This window comes from Mastigoproctus giganteus, chromosome 5, assembly GCF_048544385.1.
Source record: "Mastigoproctus giganteus isolate SK-2022 chromosome 5, ASM4854438v1, whole genome shotgun sequence".
Lineage (NCBI taxonomy): Eukaryota > Metazoa > Arthropoda > Arachnida > Uropygi > Thelyphonidae > Mastigoproctus > Mastigoproctus giganteus.
In genome coordinates this window covers 215,535,065-215,550,443 of record NC_143579.1, presented here as the reverse complement: position 1 = coordinate 215,550,443, position 15,379 = coordinate 215,535,065, and the positions used below count along the sequence as shown (strand labels likewise).

General features: G+C 34.9%; 1 protein-coding gene across 4 annotated transcripts in view; it reads left to right on the top strand.

Moving 5' to 3' along the window:
* Window positions 1-15,379, top strand: part of LOC150086098 (histone acetyltransferase KAT6A-like) — a 171,358-nt gene that overhangs the window by 86,115 nt on the left and 69,864 nt on the right. Inside the window, exon 1 of one of the 4 annotated variants that reach the window (XM_090373706.1) lies at window positions 3,415-3,762. The exons of 2 other annotated variants lie outside the window; for them this stretch is intronic. In XM_090373706.1, the coding sequence (XP_090229832.1) occupies window positions 3,661-3,762 (102 nt within the window). In that variant the 5' untranslated portion in view covers window positions 3,415-3,660. Of the gene's footprint in view, window positions 1-3,414; window positions 3,763-4,342; window positions 4,560-15,379 lie in introns of those variants that run through there. One more of the 4 variants, XM_090373707.1, reaches the window with a different exon arrangement.

Below are 15,379 nucleotides of genomic sequence, written 5' to 3'. Positions count from 1 at the left end.
TTGGACTTTGAAAGAATTGCTCATTCAGCAGTATTCAGCGTGTTTCCTGAATGCTAAATATCAGGTTGTCGATTCTATCTTGGGAAGTGTTGGTGCCGGAAAATACAGGACAAAAGCCTCAAGAATCTATAGTCAAAATACAGAAATAAGAAAATAAGACAGAAATAAGATATGTCTTTTCCTGATTACATTCCGGATTATATGTGGCAAAAGACTCTGTTTATTCACCAGAAGTATGGGCAGAAAAATCTTAATGTTAACGAAGAACTACAAACGGCCCGGAAACCTATTCTCACTACAATCAGCAGTTTGCAACCCTCATCTCAATATACATAATGTTTGTAATGTACTTCTGGATTTTCAGACTGAAACTTACGTTAAAATAAACGGCTTAAAGAAAAACTTAAAGAAAGAAACCAAAGTTCGAAATTAATTTAATTTGAAAACTTGGGATGGTTACAGTAATAAAAATTTGACTTGCCGTTTATGAAAATAACGGGACCCTGCTTACAGACGTGTAAAATATAATTAAGAAGAGAATCTTTTATGTGTATATTTTTGTTATGTAATATTTTAATTTGTTGTTGTAAGTCGGTTTGAAGGATTTAAATTATATACTTTGCATAAATAGCTGTATTTTTAATATTTTGACTAGTTTAAAAAGGTGACAAATCCCTCCCATCCAATTATCGTCCCATTGCACTTCTACTCTTTTTAAAGTAATGGAGAAGTCAATTAACCGCCAACTCTACTCTTAAACAATCTAAAACCCTTCTGTCTGATCAACGATCCCCAGTATGGATTCCGTCAGTGTCGTTCCACTGGTGATATTCTGGCTTATGTAACCCATCTATGGACATATTCAATGGAAAAGTTAGATGAAACTTAAGCAGGTGCTCTTGACATTTCAAAGGCTTTTGATCGTGTTTGGCACAAGGGTATTCTAAATAAGCTTCCATCTTATTGTTTTCGAACTGTTTTTTGTAATTGGGTATCCAATTTTCTGACTGCTCACTGTGGGTAATGGTAGTTGGCTCTCTGTCTTTTAACTTCTCCACTAATGCTGGTGTTCCCCAAGATTCAGTTCTTTCTCCCACTCTTTTCCTCTTGTATATTAATGACCTTCTTCCGTTGACCGGATCCTATCCACAGTTTTGCTGATGATAGCACATTGCATTCCATCTTCCAGTTTGAGAAACCTTGCCCTGCATAAACAGCTTCAACTCGAATATTCACTACGAGTTCCTTAAATGCTGATCTCCAGGTAATTCTGGGGCAATGATAACTTAGTTGATCTCAATCCTTTTAAAACTCAGTCCTGTCTTATATCTCGCAAAAAGGATTCTTCTACTCTTATGCTTATCTTCGATGACACTCTGATTTCTAGGCAAGATCATACAGTATATTTTTATGGGGGATTTCCCTGACTTCTAATCTCTCTCTCTTGGCATAAGCACATTACAAATATTGCTTCCTCTGAATCTAAATAACTGGTTTTTCTCTTGACGTTACTTTTCTTCCAAACAGCTGTTCACTCTGTACAAATCGCAAATCTGCCATACCGTGGGATATTGTTCCCACATCTGGGGCAGTACCCCCCCCCCCAAACCTCTCTCAGGCTTCTAGATTTCATTCAAAGGAGGGCAGTTAGGTTAATTAATTATTTATTTCTAACAGTCTCTCCACTCTCTGTCTCATATATGTTCTGTTTCTGCTGCACGCCTTTCTATAGATACTTCTCTGGACACTGTTCTTCTGAATTGGCTTCTGTAATTCTCGCTCTCTCTCTCTCTCTCTTCCAAAGCCATCCGAACACGTGCCTCAACAAGTCAACATAATTTTACTGTCCAACTTCAAACTCACAGAACTAACTTTTTTTCTTCATCATTGATTCATTCAACTTCCGTTTTTTTGGAACAATCTTCCTTCATACGCATTTTCTGAAAATTGCAATCTACAGAAATTCAAGTCCAATGTCCACAAGTGTCTTATTTTATCTTCTTTTATCAACTTTCAGCCCATGCTCGGTACTAAAAAAAAACCTATTATATTAGGGTCACTTAGAAAGTCACTTCAACTACCCATGTGTATTGTGTCTATAAATTGCGTGTTGGAGAACACACGCAATTTACCGGAGGGTCGATTTGCTTGTTTTGCTGAACAAAAAACCCCAGTTTTTCCAACGAAAATAAAAACCTGCTATCTACGCCTGAGATCGACTAAATCAGCCACGAGTGAAAAAAAAAAAAAAAAAAAAGCCCATAAAAGTTCATCCGTCATAGACAGGATTCGAATCCAGGCCTTTTCAACCCAGTGTGCAAGGACGACGACGATACTACTGTGCTACCGCGCAGATTAGTACGGTACTAACTACTATAGATTCTAATACCTCTCGGTTTTTCTATAAAAAAAAAAAAAAAATTGTTCGTGGTGCCCAATCGTGAACCGTCACCCCATTTTGTGAAACCTACCGCGTGTAGGGTCGCACCCACCCAGGGGAAAGATGTGGTTGTATGGTTTCAGCCTCACTCAGAGTGCTCGATCAAAACGAATGAAAATAATAATAAAGTTTTGTTTTTTTAATGTCAAAGCAGTCCTCAGCCCACCCCAAAGAAAAATCTTGGGTGCGCGCCTGCTCAAGTTCCATTGGAAGAATTTGTAAAACCAGGAACAACTCGGTGGGATAAATTCTACACCCACTGTCTGGAGATCGGATACTTACATCCCAGATTTCACAAATTCTACTCTCCGACGGGGATTCGAACATTGATCTCTCCAAACTAGTGACAAGTGGGGAAACCCATTATAGCGTTATGAATCTACTGAGAAGTGGGGGAGGAGGAAATCTTTTGTTTTAATTTAAATTTCATAAACATTATTTATTTATTATCTGGAATAAGATGCATTATAATCTTTTATTACCGTAATTTATCACAAATACAGAAATAAATTTTTACAAGTGTAATTATTATTTTTTAATATTTTTCTACTTTTCATTATTATTGTTATTTTAATATTATATCGTTTCTTGTACTGGTACGTGGTTTTTCGTAATAACAAGTAAATAAATAAATAAAAACTTTTTCAGTTGTAGAGATCCTGTAATGGTTGTATTTATTAGAGAAGGCATTAAGCCTTCTGATAATTTGGAAAGAATGTGTACTTGAAACGTTTCCTGATGTCACTCAAAGCATATGTAACCAAAAAAAAAGTCAACACCAGATGACGTTCTTATTGGTTGGTAACAGTAGTAGAGATTCTATTAATGTATTTCGTGTAGGTGTGTATTTGCCAACGTCATTGTATTACTCCGCAGGCCGAATTATTACTAATGTAGCGCGCACTAATACCGTGCGAGCCACATGATATCTACCCTCCTGAAAGCCAAGTGCATTTTATAATGAAGCTGCTATTAGGAAGATAACCTGATGTTGTTATTAATTTTTGTTTTTATTCTCGAAAATAGAATGTTCGTCAAAATTTCCCACTGAACTAAATAAGTGGACTTAAGCATTGGATGGATATTGATTACACTGGAAGTTTACATTTAGTTGCATAAGTGAAACAGTTATTCTAGAGAAGAAGAATGTGCGAAAGGTGATAAATGGTGCATTAATTGAATGATTTCCTCGGACGAATTGTGTCATTTGTCATTTATATATGCCATCGAAAACCGTATGTATCTTCGCCATGCCACCTCCTTCTGTTTCCAGGTCGAGGAAACAAACAGGCTATTTAGCAACCAGACTTCGCTCTCGTTTGGTATGTCAGTAAAAAACGAATAAATAAAATAAAATGGAAAAACACGAAAAATGCTTACAGTAATTGCATTTGAATATTAGGAAAATTACTGACAATAAGACCTTAAATCATTGAACAACTTTTTTTTTGTTGTTGTTGTTGTGTGCGTTAGGAAGATGGATCTATCTTTCTAAGTTTTGTATCTAAATACACACTGCAGCGTACATTTAAGGAAGTGGGTTGTATATACATAATTTCTTTGATTAGAATGAGAGAAAAAGAGAATTCGATTATTTCCAGCATCAAGCTTATGCGATAACGTTAAATGCATCTTTAGTGATGCAGCTTTTCTAAAGCAAGTGTTTATATTCACACATGCGTGTACTGTACGCAGTATTGTGTGAGCTCTATACGTACATTAAATATGAATTGCAGTTGTTGTCATCCGTATTGTTCTTTTTTTATTTTGTAAGAAGTATTTTACCTTTATTTTAAATCATCTCAATGACTTCCCTAAAACTGAGCAATACAAAATTTTATTTCAAGCATATGGGAAACGGGGTCTTGCAGCCCGGCGACTGTATTTGAATTTTCCGACATTGACCCTTCGGACAGAAATCACCTTTGTAATTTTCTTATCTTTACTTATAATACAGTATTTATGGAAAATAACTGCTATTATTCATTTGGAAAGTGTATTTTTAGGGATGATCAGATATGTCTGCAAGATGTTATTTAATGGTTTAGTCAGAATGCCAATAATGGAAGAGTAGCTGATGAGAATCTCATGTATTCGATTTGAATACACACAAAATCAGGTAGACTCTCCATTTGCATGTATGTTAGCCTAATTTTCATGATATGGCAACTTAATCAGTTTGACCCTTATTCGAAGAATTGCACTCGCTTTTCAGAATTAGTTTGGCCGATTCCTAAATATGACGTTCGTCCTTAATGCAGTATTAATTTTTAACTTTTCTTGGGCGAATAATTTTACATCCATGCTCTTGTGTAAAACAACGTTGGATAAAATAAAATTGCCCTTTTTCTCCAGCGATTTATGATTTACACTATTGTCATTTTCTTATATAAGTAGCTCATTAGGAAGCATAACGTCATTTATTCTTTAGAGAAGTATCAGTATTACCATCAGAAATTATTATGGATTGAAGATTGGCATAAAAAAAATTAATTAATTTGTTATTATTTGCAATACATCCTAGTCTTTAACATTTAAATCAAGAAACTGATTTTGGTTAAACTAAAGGGTCTTAATAAGTTCTCATTAAGAACTTAGCAGTTATCAGAACAAACTGCAGTTAAATGTTAGCTGATACTGCATGGTTATTTAGGTATATTCTATCATTACCTAATTACATTACCTGATGTGAAGTGTTTTTTTTTTTTTAGGTAATTGAATTATGGAAAATAATTGACAGATAAAGACATTTAGGTGTGCTACTGTTTAAATGACTGATATTTGATAATTCATGGTTTTTCAAAACATTGAAAGTGGGGTTGAATTGCATACAAAAATATTTATACATATCTGTACAATATATATATATATATATATATATATATATATATACACACATATTATATAGATATATGAAAATGTTAGGTGTAGTGGTCATTGCATGAATTGCCAGAACTATTAGAAATGTGTGGGATGGAAGGAAGGATAGGAGTAAGAATAAAAGTATAAAGAATTTGAAGGCCTAAGCAGATAGCATGTTAAATTACATGTAATACGCTGATATCTCATGGCCTGAGTAGGCTTACCATCAGTCTATAACCCAATCCACCAGAAAGCCAGCTCCCCCCCCCTGTTAAATTCTACATTCGAGTTGTTATTTCAGCAAAGAGAAGGTATTATTGGTTTGAATCATATTTGTTAATGATGTAAATATTTTTTTTTGACATTTTTACAGGTTTGATTTAGTCATGGTTTCTATGGGAAGCTTAATTTTTATCCCTACAAAAGAAAATTACATGTATACCTACATTAGCATTGGCATATGATGCAAGAAAGCAAGCATATACAGCATCAGCCAAAAAAAAAAAAACTCTTCTCATTTCACCCATCCACTCACTCCAAATGTTTGTCTAGTTCTGCCTTGAATCTATTTAAGCTATCAACTTCTACAACGACAGATGGAAGTTTGTTCCAGCAATCAACCACCCGCTGGCTAAAGGCAAACTTATGTTCATCTATTTTATGACTGTCTTTCCTCAACTTGAATTTAATTTATGCCCTTTCAGGCGATTATTCTGAGCAAGAGGAAGAATCCCATCATCATTGAGCATGCTCAAACCATTCAAGGCCTTATTCAACTCAATCAGATCACCTCACAGGTGCCTAGTCTCCAGACACTGTAATTTGCAAAACTTAAGCCTTTCTTCGTAAGAGCAACCCTTTGTTCCATTCACTAATCTTGTTTCCCTTCTCTGTACTCGTTCCAGCAGCTCTACATCCTTCCTGAAATGAGGCCTCCAGGCCTGTATACAGTACTCTAGGTGTGGCCTGACCATTGCCTTATACAAGGGAATAATCACCTCCTTATCCCTGCTGAAAAAATTCTTGTATATCATTGACCCAAGGTGTGGTTTTGAGTATATTTGGGCCAACTTAAACACTTCAGCATATTTAAGAATGTATAATTCTTTTTTGACTCTATTTGAGATGGTTATTTCAATCATTACTCTTAATGATTATTTCTTAGTTTTGCCTCTCACAATACTTCTTATCATATTTCTGTTTGTTAAAACAGTGACCTGGCACTTATTGGTTTGGCATTTAAATAGATTTGTGAGAGTCAAAAAATATATATAGAGTACTTATATGACACATACTGTCTGTGCCAGAAACAAACTTTGATTCTATTGTTATTAGCATGAGAATTTTCAGATTTGTATTCTGTGTGTAAATATTTAATTGATATTTGATTCATTTAAGTGTATAAAGTTGAGTGGTGTATGTAGTAGCTGCCATAACAACAGAGTTGTTATCTATTTCCCTCTACTCAAATTAGTCCTACAGTACACATTTCTTGTCAGTGCAGTTTTGCAATAAAAAATGGCAGGTCACCTGCAACATATGCTTCTACTGCAAGAAATACTAACACCTTTATGATAGTGATTTGTGATTAAAGGGGCTCATCATCTGGTCTTTATTATTTTTTAATGAATGGCAACAGCTATTGTTGTATCTCACTTTGTTCTTGAGTAGCTCTAAGGTTTTTATTTTATAGCAAAATCAGAAAGTTGCCTTTACTTTATTTATCTCTGTGTTTTTGCCATCAATGTAGCATTAAAAAAAAAAAAGAAAAAAAGTAAACTGCAGCCATTATCAGTCCACTGCAGAATGGAAGCCTCCTCAACAATTCATGTTGAGGAAAATAGACCATAATCTGCAATGCTGGTCCAGTGCAGGTTGGCAGATTGACTGTATTTAGCAGTCAGGGATCTACTCAAAGAACGTGTGCTACTGCACTCCTGCTCCTTACCACTTGGCTATGGAGGCCTTCCACTGTAGCAGATGATACCAAAAATAAAATGTTTTGGAAAGAATAAAATCAAAACTATTATTAAGACACGACTTGCAGTCTTATTTGAGATTTATTCAAAATGCTGTAGTCACTAATAAGGATCTCAAATCTTTCTGAACTTAGTATATTTAGAACTCAAAGCCAATCCTCACACTGATACAATTCCTTCTGCATTAGAATTTTTTTTTTCTTTCTGCAAATACCACAAATAATTTATGATAATTAGACTTCTAGAAAGCTTTAAACAAATTCAGACTGGCATACTATATTTTCTGTGATCAATTACTCTGGTCTTCAGGAAATGTACATATATTGCATTTGGCTCTCAGATACTTGTTATCAAATGGAATTCTTCTTAAATATTTTGTTGTACATTGTTCCTATCTTTAAAAAAAAAGGTGATCAAAAATTAGTTTCATCCTATAGTCCACACAAACTCCTTGGCCAAATTGATTGAATCTATTCTCAACCATCTTTCAGCTTTTTTAAAGGACTTTTATCCCCCTCTAGTATCTCATGACTTTAACAGACAGATTAAGTTCCATTTAATTATTTATTTACTTTTTACCATACCTTGTACTGTACTATTTATAAATTTGTAATTTGACACAGTATACTCTGATTTGAATAAAGGCTTTCATTACATCTTCTTTTAACTAAATTGTGTAATGAAGGTATCACAGATTCAGCTCCTAACTGCTTAGGCCTTTTCTTTTTTTTAACTGCTTTTACTATCTCATTAGTATGTCTGAGTGATACTTTTTATCTCCATTTCAGTTAGAGTGGTATCCCATTTGTATCCAACCTTCTTTGGCATTTTTTTTTAATGATATTTCCTTGTTTAGGGAGCCTCTACAAGTTTTGTTAATTGTTTCTGCTGATGGTCAAATTTTTCTCACCTTGTCTGATTGCATGTATTGTCAATTGGCTTGCAAACGTGTGTTAGTAGGGTGGTAACTAAAGGTCTTATTTTTAACTTCAAGTGTTTTTATGGCTTCTTATCATGACTGGCACAAGCACTCTTTTTTTTCTTGTAACATTTCATTATCTTTTGGAGTAAATCCTATTAATAGAACCTTTGAAATTAGAGACTTAGGCATCATCTTTCAACATCATTCTGCATATGGTTCTTATGCAGAATGATGTATGCTTAAGAATTTCACAAATGTTGATCCTCTGATTACTATTTACAAATGATAGTTCTTCCAATCCTGCAACATGCAATTCAGGCTTGGTCTACTTACTGTGTTGGTCACGTTAAATCCTTGGAAAGATTACAGTAGAGTTTTCCTCAAATTTATTTATTATAAGTCTCATTTAAACTATTATGCTAAATTCTGTAAAGAATAGTGTGCCCATTTTCAGATACTGTTTTTAAAATATCAGTGTATTATACTGAACTTGAGCCTTCAGAATAAAGTTATCTTTAACTTATTTGTTCTCCCTGGATTTTAAAGAATATCAGATTTCATTGCCCTCAGATACACACTTATGTTTACAATGGATAAATCATGCAGAAATCTTTTTGCTGTTCAGCTCTTTTGGTAGAGTAGCAAAATCATTTAATGAGATGAATTTGGACATTTTTCTAATTGATAAAAACTTAAGATTCATACTCTTATTCCTTATACAATCCATCTGCAGTTAATCTGATATTTTATTTACCTTGATTATCACATAACTTGCACCTTGTCATTTCCCATTTGCTATTTATAGGGATTTTTTTTTTTTAAATTAGTACACTGTATTGTAAAACAATGTTATGGAAATTTTCTACTTTCCAATTGACCCCCCCCCCCCTCAGCTGTTCTTTTACTAATGTATTCTTTGTAAAAATATTGCTTCTTGAGGAAATGTATTCTGTTTTTTTTTTTTTTTTGATATAAATAAATAAATAACTCATACTATGCCAAAATTTATTTTATGACTTGGCAATACAAGTGAAAAGATATCTATGTCATTACCCCAGGGGCTTGGCACACCCAGGGTCCTGAGCTGGATATCATCATTCTTTTCTTTCTTGGTGATTCCTTTTTACTTCTGACTCTTGTTCTCTCTCTCTCTCCCAGGGTAATTCAGAATTTTTTTCTTTCTTTTTTTGGCTGGTGCAGCAGAAGCCTCAGGCTTCCTTGCACCATATAGCTAATAATAATTTGTTATATTGTGGCAGAGACAAGGATGGTAAAAGTGGGTAGGACAAGGGTGGGAGGGAACAACAAATTTTTTGAAAATAGCTAATTAGCATGTTGCATTCTTAAATTAACACACTGGGATAGAAAGCATGAAATTGGACAGTTGAATGCTTAAATTTTATTTTATCATTGTAATTTGTGAAATCAGTAACACTTCAGTATATGTAGATTTAAAGCAGTTTATTAAACACTAGGATCACAGTGGTTATCAGAAAACAGAGTTGATTACCAGTACAGTTGTACTGCTACTGGCACCTTCGTAACCAGGTGGGCAGGAGCAACAGTGCGTAGCACATGCTTCTTGATTAGACCGGTGTTCGAGCCCGTGAGCCACCAAATACGGAGGATGCAGAAAGGTCAGGGAATGACCACTGCATATCCCCGGAGCAATGTGGCCTTAGTTGCTAATGCTCCTAAAAAAAACAAATAACAATGTACTGCTACTCCCAATCAGCCTTATGCCAGAGGGTCATTGTCCTCCACAATAATAAAACAACAAAAACAATTTAAAAATTAAAGAAATATATAACTATTTCTCTATCTCAGTATTCTTATACTCCACCATACTTACATGTTATATATTTCTTTGCATGCTGTGGATAATATTGTGATGGTGGCTGCAGTATAGATTTTCAAAATTAGTTAGAATTCAAATTCAAGATTATAAGATTGTCAGTATCACATGGTTTTGCAACCAACAAAAGGGATTATAATCTAGGGTTGTTTGTTCCAGCTATTAAAAATAGCTCAGTTGTGATGGAAATAAATGTGAAAAGGCACACTTATTTACATTAAAACTAAGTAAAAATGCATTACACACATCTGAACTTGAGTCATCTATAAGTTCGAGGCAGTATCTAATGATACAAATGGAAATCGAAACTGGTGCTATGTACTTTTATCTGAAAGCTTGCGTTGTGCCTATCCTAAGGAACAACCCTAGTAGACAGTCAGCTTTATTCCAGATTGGCTAAATAAGATGTAAATAATATACATATAATCAAATAAGAGCAGGTATTTGCATTAAAAATATGTTCGAACAAGTACAAAAAGCAGAACAGTTTTTAATATATGCAATAGCTCTATAGAATGAAATGATTTTCTTGTATTATTTTCTGTATCTGAGGCTGTGCAGAATAATTTTAATATGATTTTTACTATACCTTATATGCAGCAGCACAGCAGTCACCCAATTCTTTATTCTTACAAGGAAAACATAATGGAAGAAGAATTTTTTTTCTCAATAGTCAGAAAGATAATGCACCTTATATCTATAAAGTAAAACTAAAGTCTTTTGGTACTTATTTTGCTGAAATTTTTTTTTCACACAAATCTTTGTGGTGGACTACATCAATTCACCCACAGGATACATTTAGTGTATTTGCTGTGTATTGTAATCCATTTGGATGATCTTTTAAATTCTAGTCATGAGCAGTGTTGCTACTGTTATGGTTGAATCGGTGATGGACCATATAGACCTGGTTTCATCTTTGGTGACGCCATAGCCTCTTTTGAATTAAACTCATTTCTTGAGTGATATTCAAATAATGAAATGTATGGTAGGCTAGAAACTTTTAAGTACCCTTCATATTCTTATAATAAATTTGGCTAGATGTAGTAGTAGTAGTGGCATGTGATGCAAGAAAGCAAGTGTATGAGCTTATGCAGCATCAGCCAAAAAAAAAAAAAAAAATCGCACCATTCCCTCCAAATGCCTGTCCAGTTCCTCCAGTTTATTCAACCTATCAACTTCCACAACGACAGATGGAAGTTTGTTCCAGAAATTAACCACCCGCTGGCTAAAGGCAAATTTCCGCACATCTATTCTACATCTGTCTTTTCTTAACTTGAATTTATGCCCCCTTAGGTTTGTAATCTGAACAAGTGGAAGGATCCCATCAGAATTCAGCGTGCTCAACCCATTCAAGGCCTTATACACCTCAATCAGATCACCGCGCAGTTGCCTAGTCTCCAGCCACTGCAATTTGCAGAACTTAAGCCTCTCTTGGTAAGAGGAACCCTTCATTCCCCTCACCAATCTTGTTGCCCTTCTCTGTACACGCTCAAGTAAATCTACATCCTTCCTAAAATGAGGCCTCCAGACCTGTACGCAGTACTCAAGGCGTGGCCTGACCATTGCCTTATACAGAGGGACAATCACCTCCTTTTCCCTGCTAGCAAAATTCCTATATATCATTGACAAAACCCCATGACCTGCCCTAGCAGCCTGTCTACATTGCTCAGAAAACTTCATATCTGACTGCACAATTACTCCCAGGTCTTTTTCATTTTCTACCACCTTAAGTGTAGTACCACACAGTTGGTACGTTTCTCTGGGGTTACTTCTACCCATATGCAGTACTTTGCATTTGTCAAGGTTAAACTTCAGTTGCCACTTCTTAGCCCATCTGCCCAAATTATCTAGATCCTGTTGCAGTAGCACACTGCCATTACTGTCATTAACAACCCTTCCAACCTTTGTATCATCTGCAAACTTCGACATTAAGCCTGATATACCTTCATCGATATCATTGATAAATATACAAAACAACAGTGGACCTAACACCGAACTCTGTGGGACTCCACTAATAACATTAGTCCACAAAGAGCAGCACCCATTGATTACCACCCTCTGTCTTCTCCCACTTAACCATCCTTTTATCCATTGTAGCAACTTACCCTTAATACCATTCTGCTCCAATTTGTACAATAGTCTTCCATGCACAACAGTGTCAAAAGCTTTCCTGAAATCTAAATATATGATATCAAAATTATTTTTTGCATCCAGTTCCTTTGTAACCACATCATAATATCCTATCAAATTTGTCAGACAAGACTTTCTCTTAACAAACCCATGCTGTGTCTGAATTATTGCTGCAGTCTTGTCTAGATGATCCTGCAATGCATCTTTAACCAGTGACTCCATTATTTTACCCGGAACAGAAGTTAAACTAACTGGTCTGTAATTACTTTTGTCACCCTTCGATCCCCCTTTGTGAATTGGGGATTCATTTGCACATCTCCAGTCCGTGGGAACCTCCCCTGTGTCCAAGGATGCGCTCATAATTATGGCTAAGGGTTTGCTTAGTTGCTTTGCCGCCTCCTTTAATATAACTGGATAGATCTCATCCACTCCAGGTGCTTTTCTTATGTTTAACTTCAACAATTTCTCCTCCACTTTGCTTTCAGTTATTACAAAATCATTAAGTATCCTGCTACAATTTGATAACCTTCTGCCATTTTCAAACCTTAATAATTCCTCATGTGTGAATATAGATGCAAAATACTCATTCAGTTTGTTTGCTATCTGAGCAGGATCATCAACAGTCTAACCATTGATGTAAAGTGGACCAATCAGATTCATCCCCTTCCTTTTAGAGTTTATATAACTAAAGAAATCCCGCTGTTTTTCTTAGCATCTTTTGCCAAGGATTTCTCGTAATCTGCCTTCGCCCGCCTAACCTCCTTTGTGACCTGATTACAGACTAGCTTATATCTGCCATAGGCTTCTGAGTCGCTTGATAATTTATATGCATCCCATGCATTTTTCTTCTCTGTTACGAGTCACATTAGTTCATTAGATAACCATTTAGGCCTAAACCTTGAACAGTATTTCTTAATAGGTATGAAACTTTTAGTAGCATCCACGATTAATTACTTGAATGCTTCCCACTTAGAATTTACTGTTGGTAACATCGCCAGATCTTACAAAAACTTGTTAAACATAATGGGAATGTTAATCTGTCAAAATTTATTAATAATTTTCTTTTTGAAGAAAATGAACATTGGCAGTGATAAATTTAACTTGGCATCTCTCTCTCTCTCTCTCTCTCACTTTTTTTATTTTTTTTATTTTAAGGTCATTTGTGTTCTAAAACTTGTATTCACCAAATTATAACCCCTATAACTCATATTACCTTTGGCAAAAAGTTTTATTCTTTGGTTTCTGTTATCAGAATTTGGTTGTATTAAATTGAAATGAAATGTTTCCACACTCCCATGAGGCTTCATGCTAGTGTTAATAGGTTAAGAAACTGCATTATTATTCAACATAGAAGGTTGCACCCTGTTTCATGCTCCTCTGTAGGAAATGTGTAATGCTGTTAGGATTACAGTGGAAAGAAAGAGTTTCCCTCCTCACTTCCAAAAAAAAGATGTTTTTATGCATTTTTATTTGAATCTGTTACTAGGTTCACTTAAGGGCCTTAGTAAGCCCTCAGTTAAAGAAATTTTTCATTGTATATTCCTGTTCCAGTCTTATTGTGGAATCCTGATGACAATAATTAAATACCTAAAAATGCACAGTTTGAAAGAAATGAAAAATCTGAATTCTAACCACTGCCATACTACAGGATACAGCATAGATTACTGTTAATGTTATCATTACTGATTATATTTGGATAACTAGAGAAATCAGGAAAACACAAATAAATTCAACAATAATGTAATAAAATCTGTAAGTTACATACCTTCAGCTCTAGCAAACCCCTCACCCCACCCCTCCACCCAATCCCCACATCCAGTCTATTTTTCCTTAAGACACTAACAAAGTACATTAAACTTCTGTTATAGCACTCAGTTGGACTGGCCCCAAAGAGCATTATATGCTTATACGCAGGATCCCCCCCCCCTTTTTTTTTTTTTTTTTTTTTAGGCAGGATGTGTTTAATATTTTAGTATCAGTAGTGGAAAATGTTGCAGGGAAACAAGCTTATACAGCATCAACCAAAAACGAAAGGGGGGGGGGGGTGCAGAAATCCACCTCACCAGTTCATTTGCTTTAATTTTGGTAGTAACCTTAATTTTTCGGTTTTTTTTGCATGCTATTAAAAATAATAATAAATGCTGTCATTAATGAAATTTATTGATATCATGTTGAGCACACATAAAAAGACAGATTATTGTACCAGCAAGGAAAGCAGACAAATAATGTTGAATTAAAAAAAAAAAAAAAAAAACTGAGGAAAACATGTAAATTCAGTGGTAAATAGCTAGATGCTCAGTTGTAAAGGTTAGCCCGTCCATTTTTAAAGCTTCAATTAAAATATGAAACAAATAACCATCATCTGCATGAGCAGTGATTTCTATAAAGCAAACAAATTGCACAATAAATGTTTCCTAGAATTTAGTCTCTATCATCCCTTTACATACTATAATCAAGAATGAGCTGTACTGTCGCACAGCTCAGAGAATTTCATATCCGACTGCACAATTATCCATAGATTTTTTTATTTTCTATTACCCCGATTGTAGTTCCACACAATTGATAAGTTACTCTGGGATCACTGCTACCCATATGCAGTACTTCATGTTTATCTGTGTTAAACTTCAACTGCCATTTCTCAGCCTCTCGACCTAATTTTTCTGAACCTTGTTGTAGTAGCATACTGTCATTAACCACCCTGCCAACTTTTTATCTTCAAACTTTGACATTAAGCCTGGTTACCTTCATCAATATCATTAATAAATATTGAAAACAACTAACTGAACCCTGGGGAATGCCACTGATAACATTAGTCCATGAAGCACAGTGCCCATTGATAACCACTCTCTGTCTTCATTAACATGAGAGACTACAAAATTGCTAACTTTGTTAATTCATAATACTTCTCTCAAATATGACTAATATTTCTTTCCAAGTCTCTCTTCAGATAACAGAGAGCTTCTCTTTCAGTAATTATATTGTTAACAACCTGACATTTTTAAACTGCTCTGATTCTTCTCTCTCTCTCTCTCTCTCTCTCTCTCTCTATCTCTATGCATATGTGTGCACACATGCAAAAGCATATTTACTCATTTATGCACAAATATCTTTTTTTACACCTGGGGGCTCCATCCTGCATTCCTTAGCATACAGAATTCTGAGATAAAATGGATTAATACATGATTAGGTAC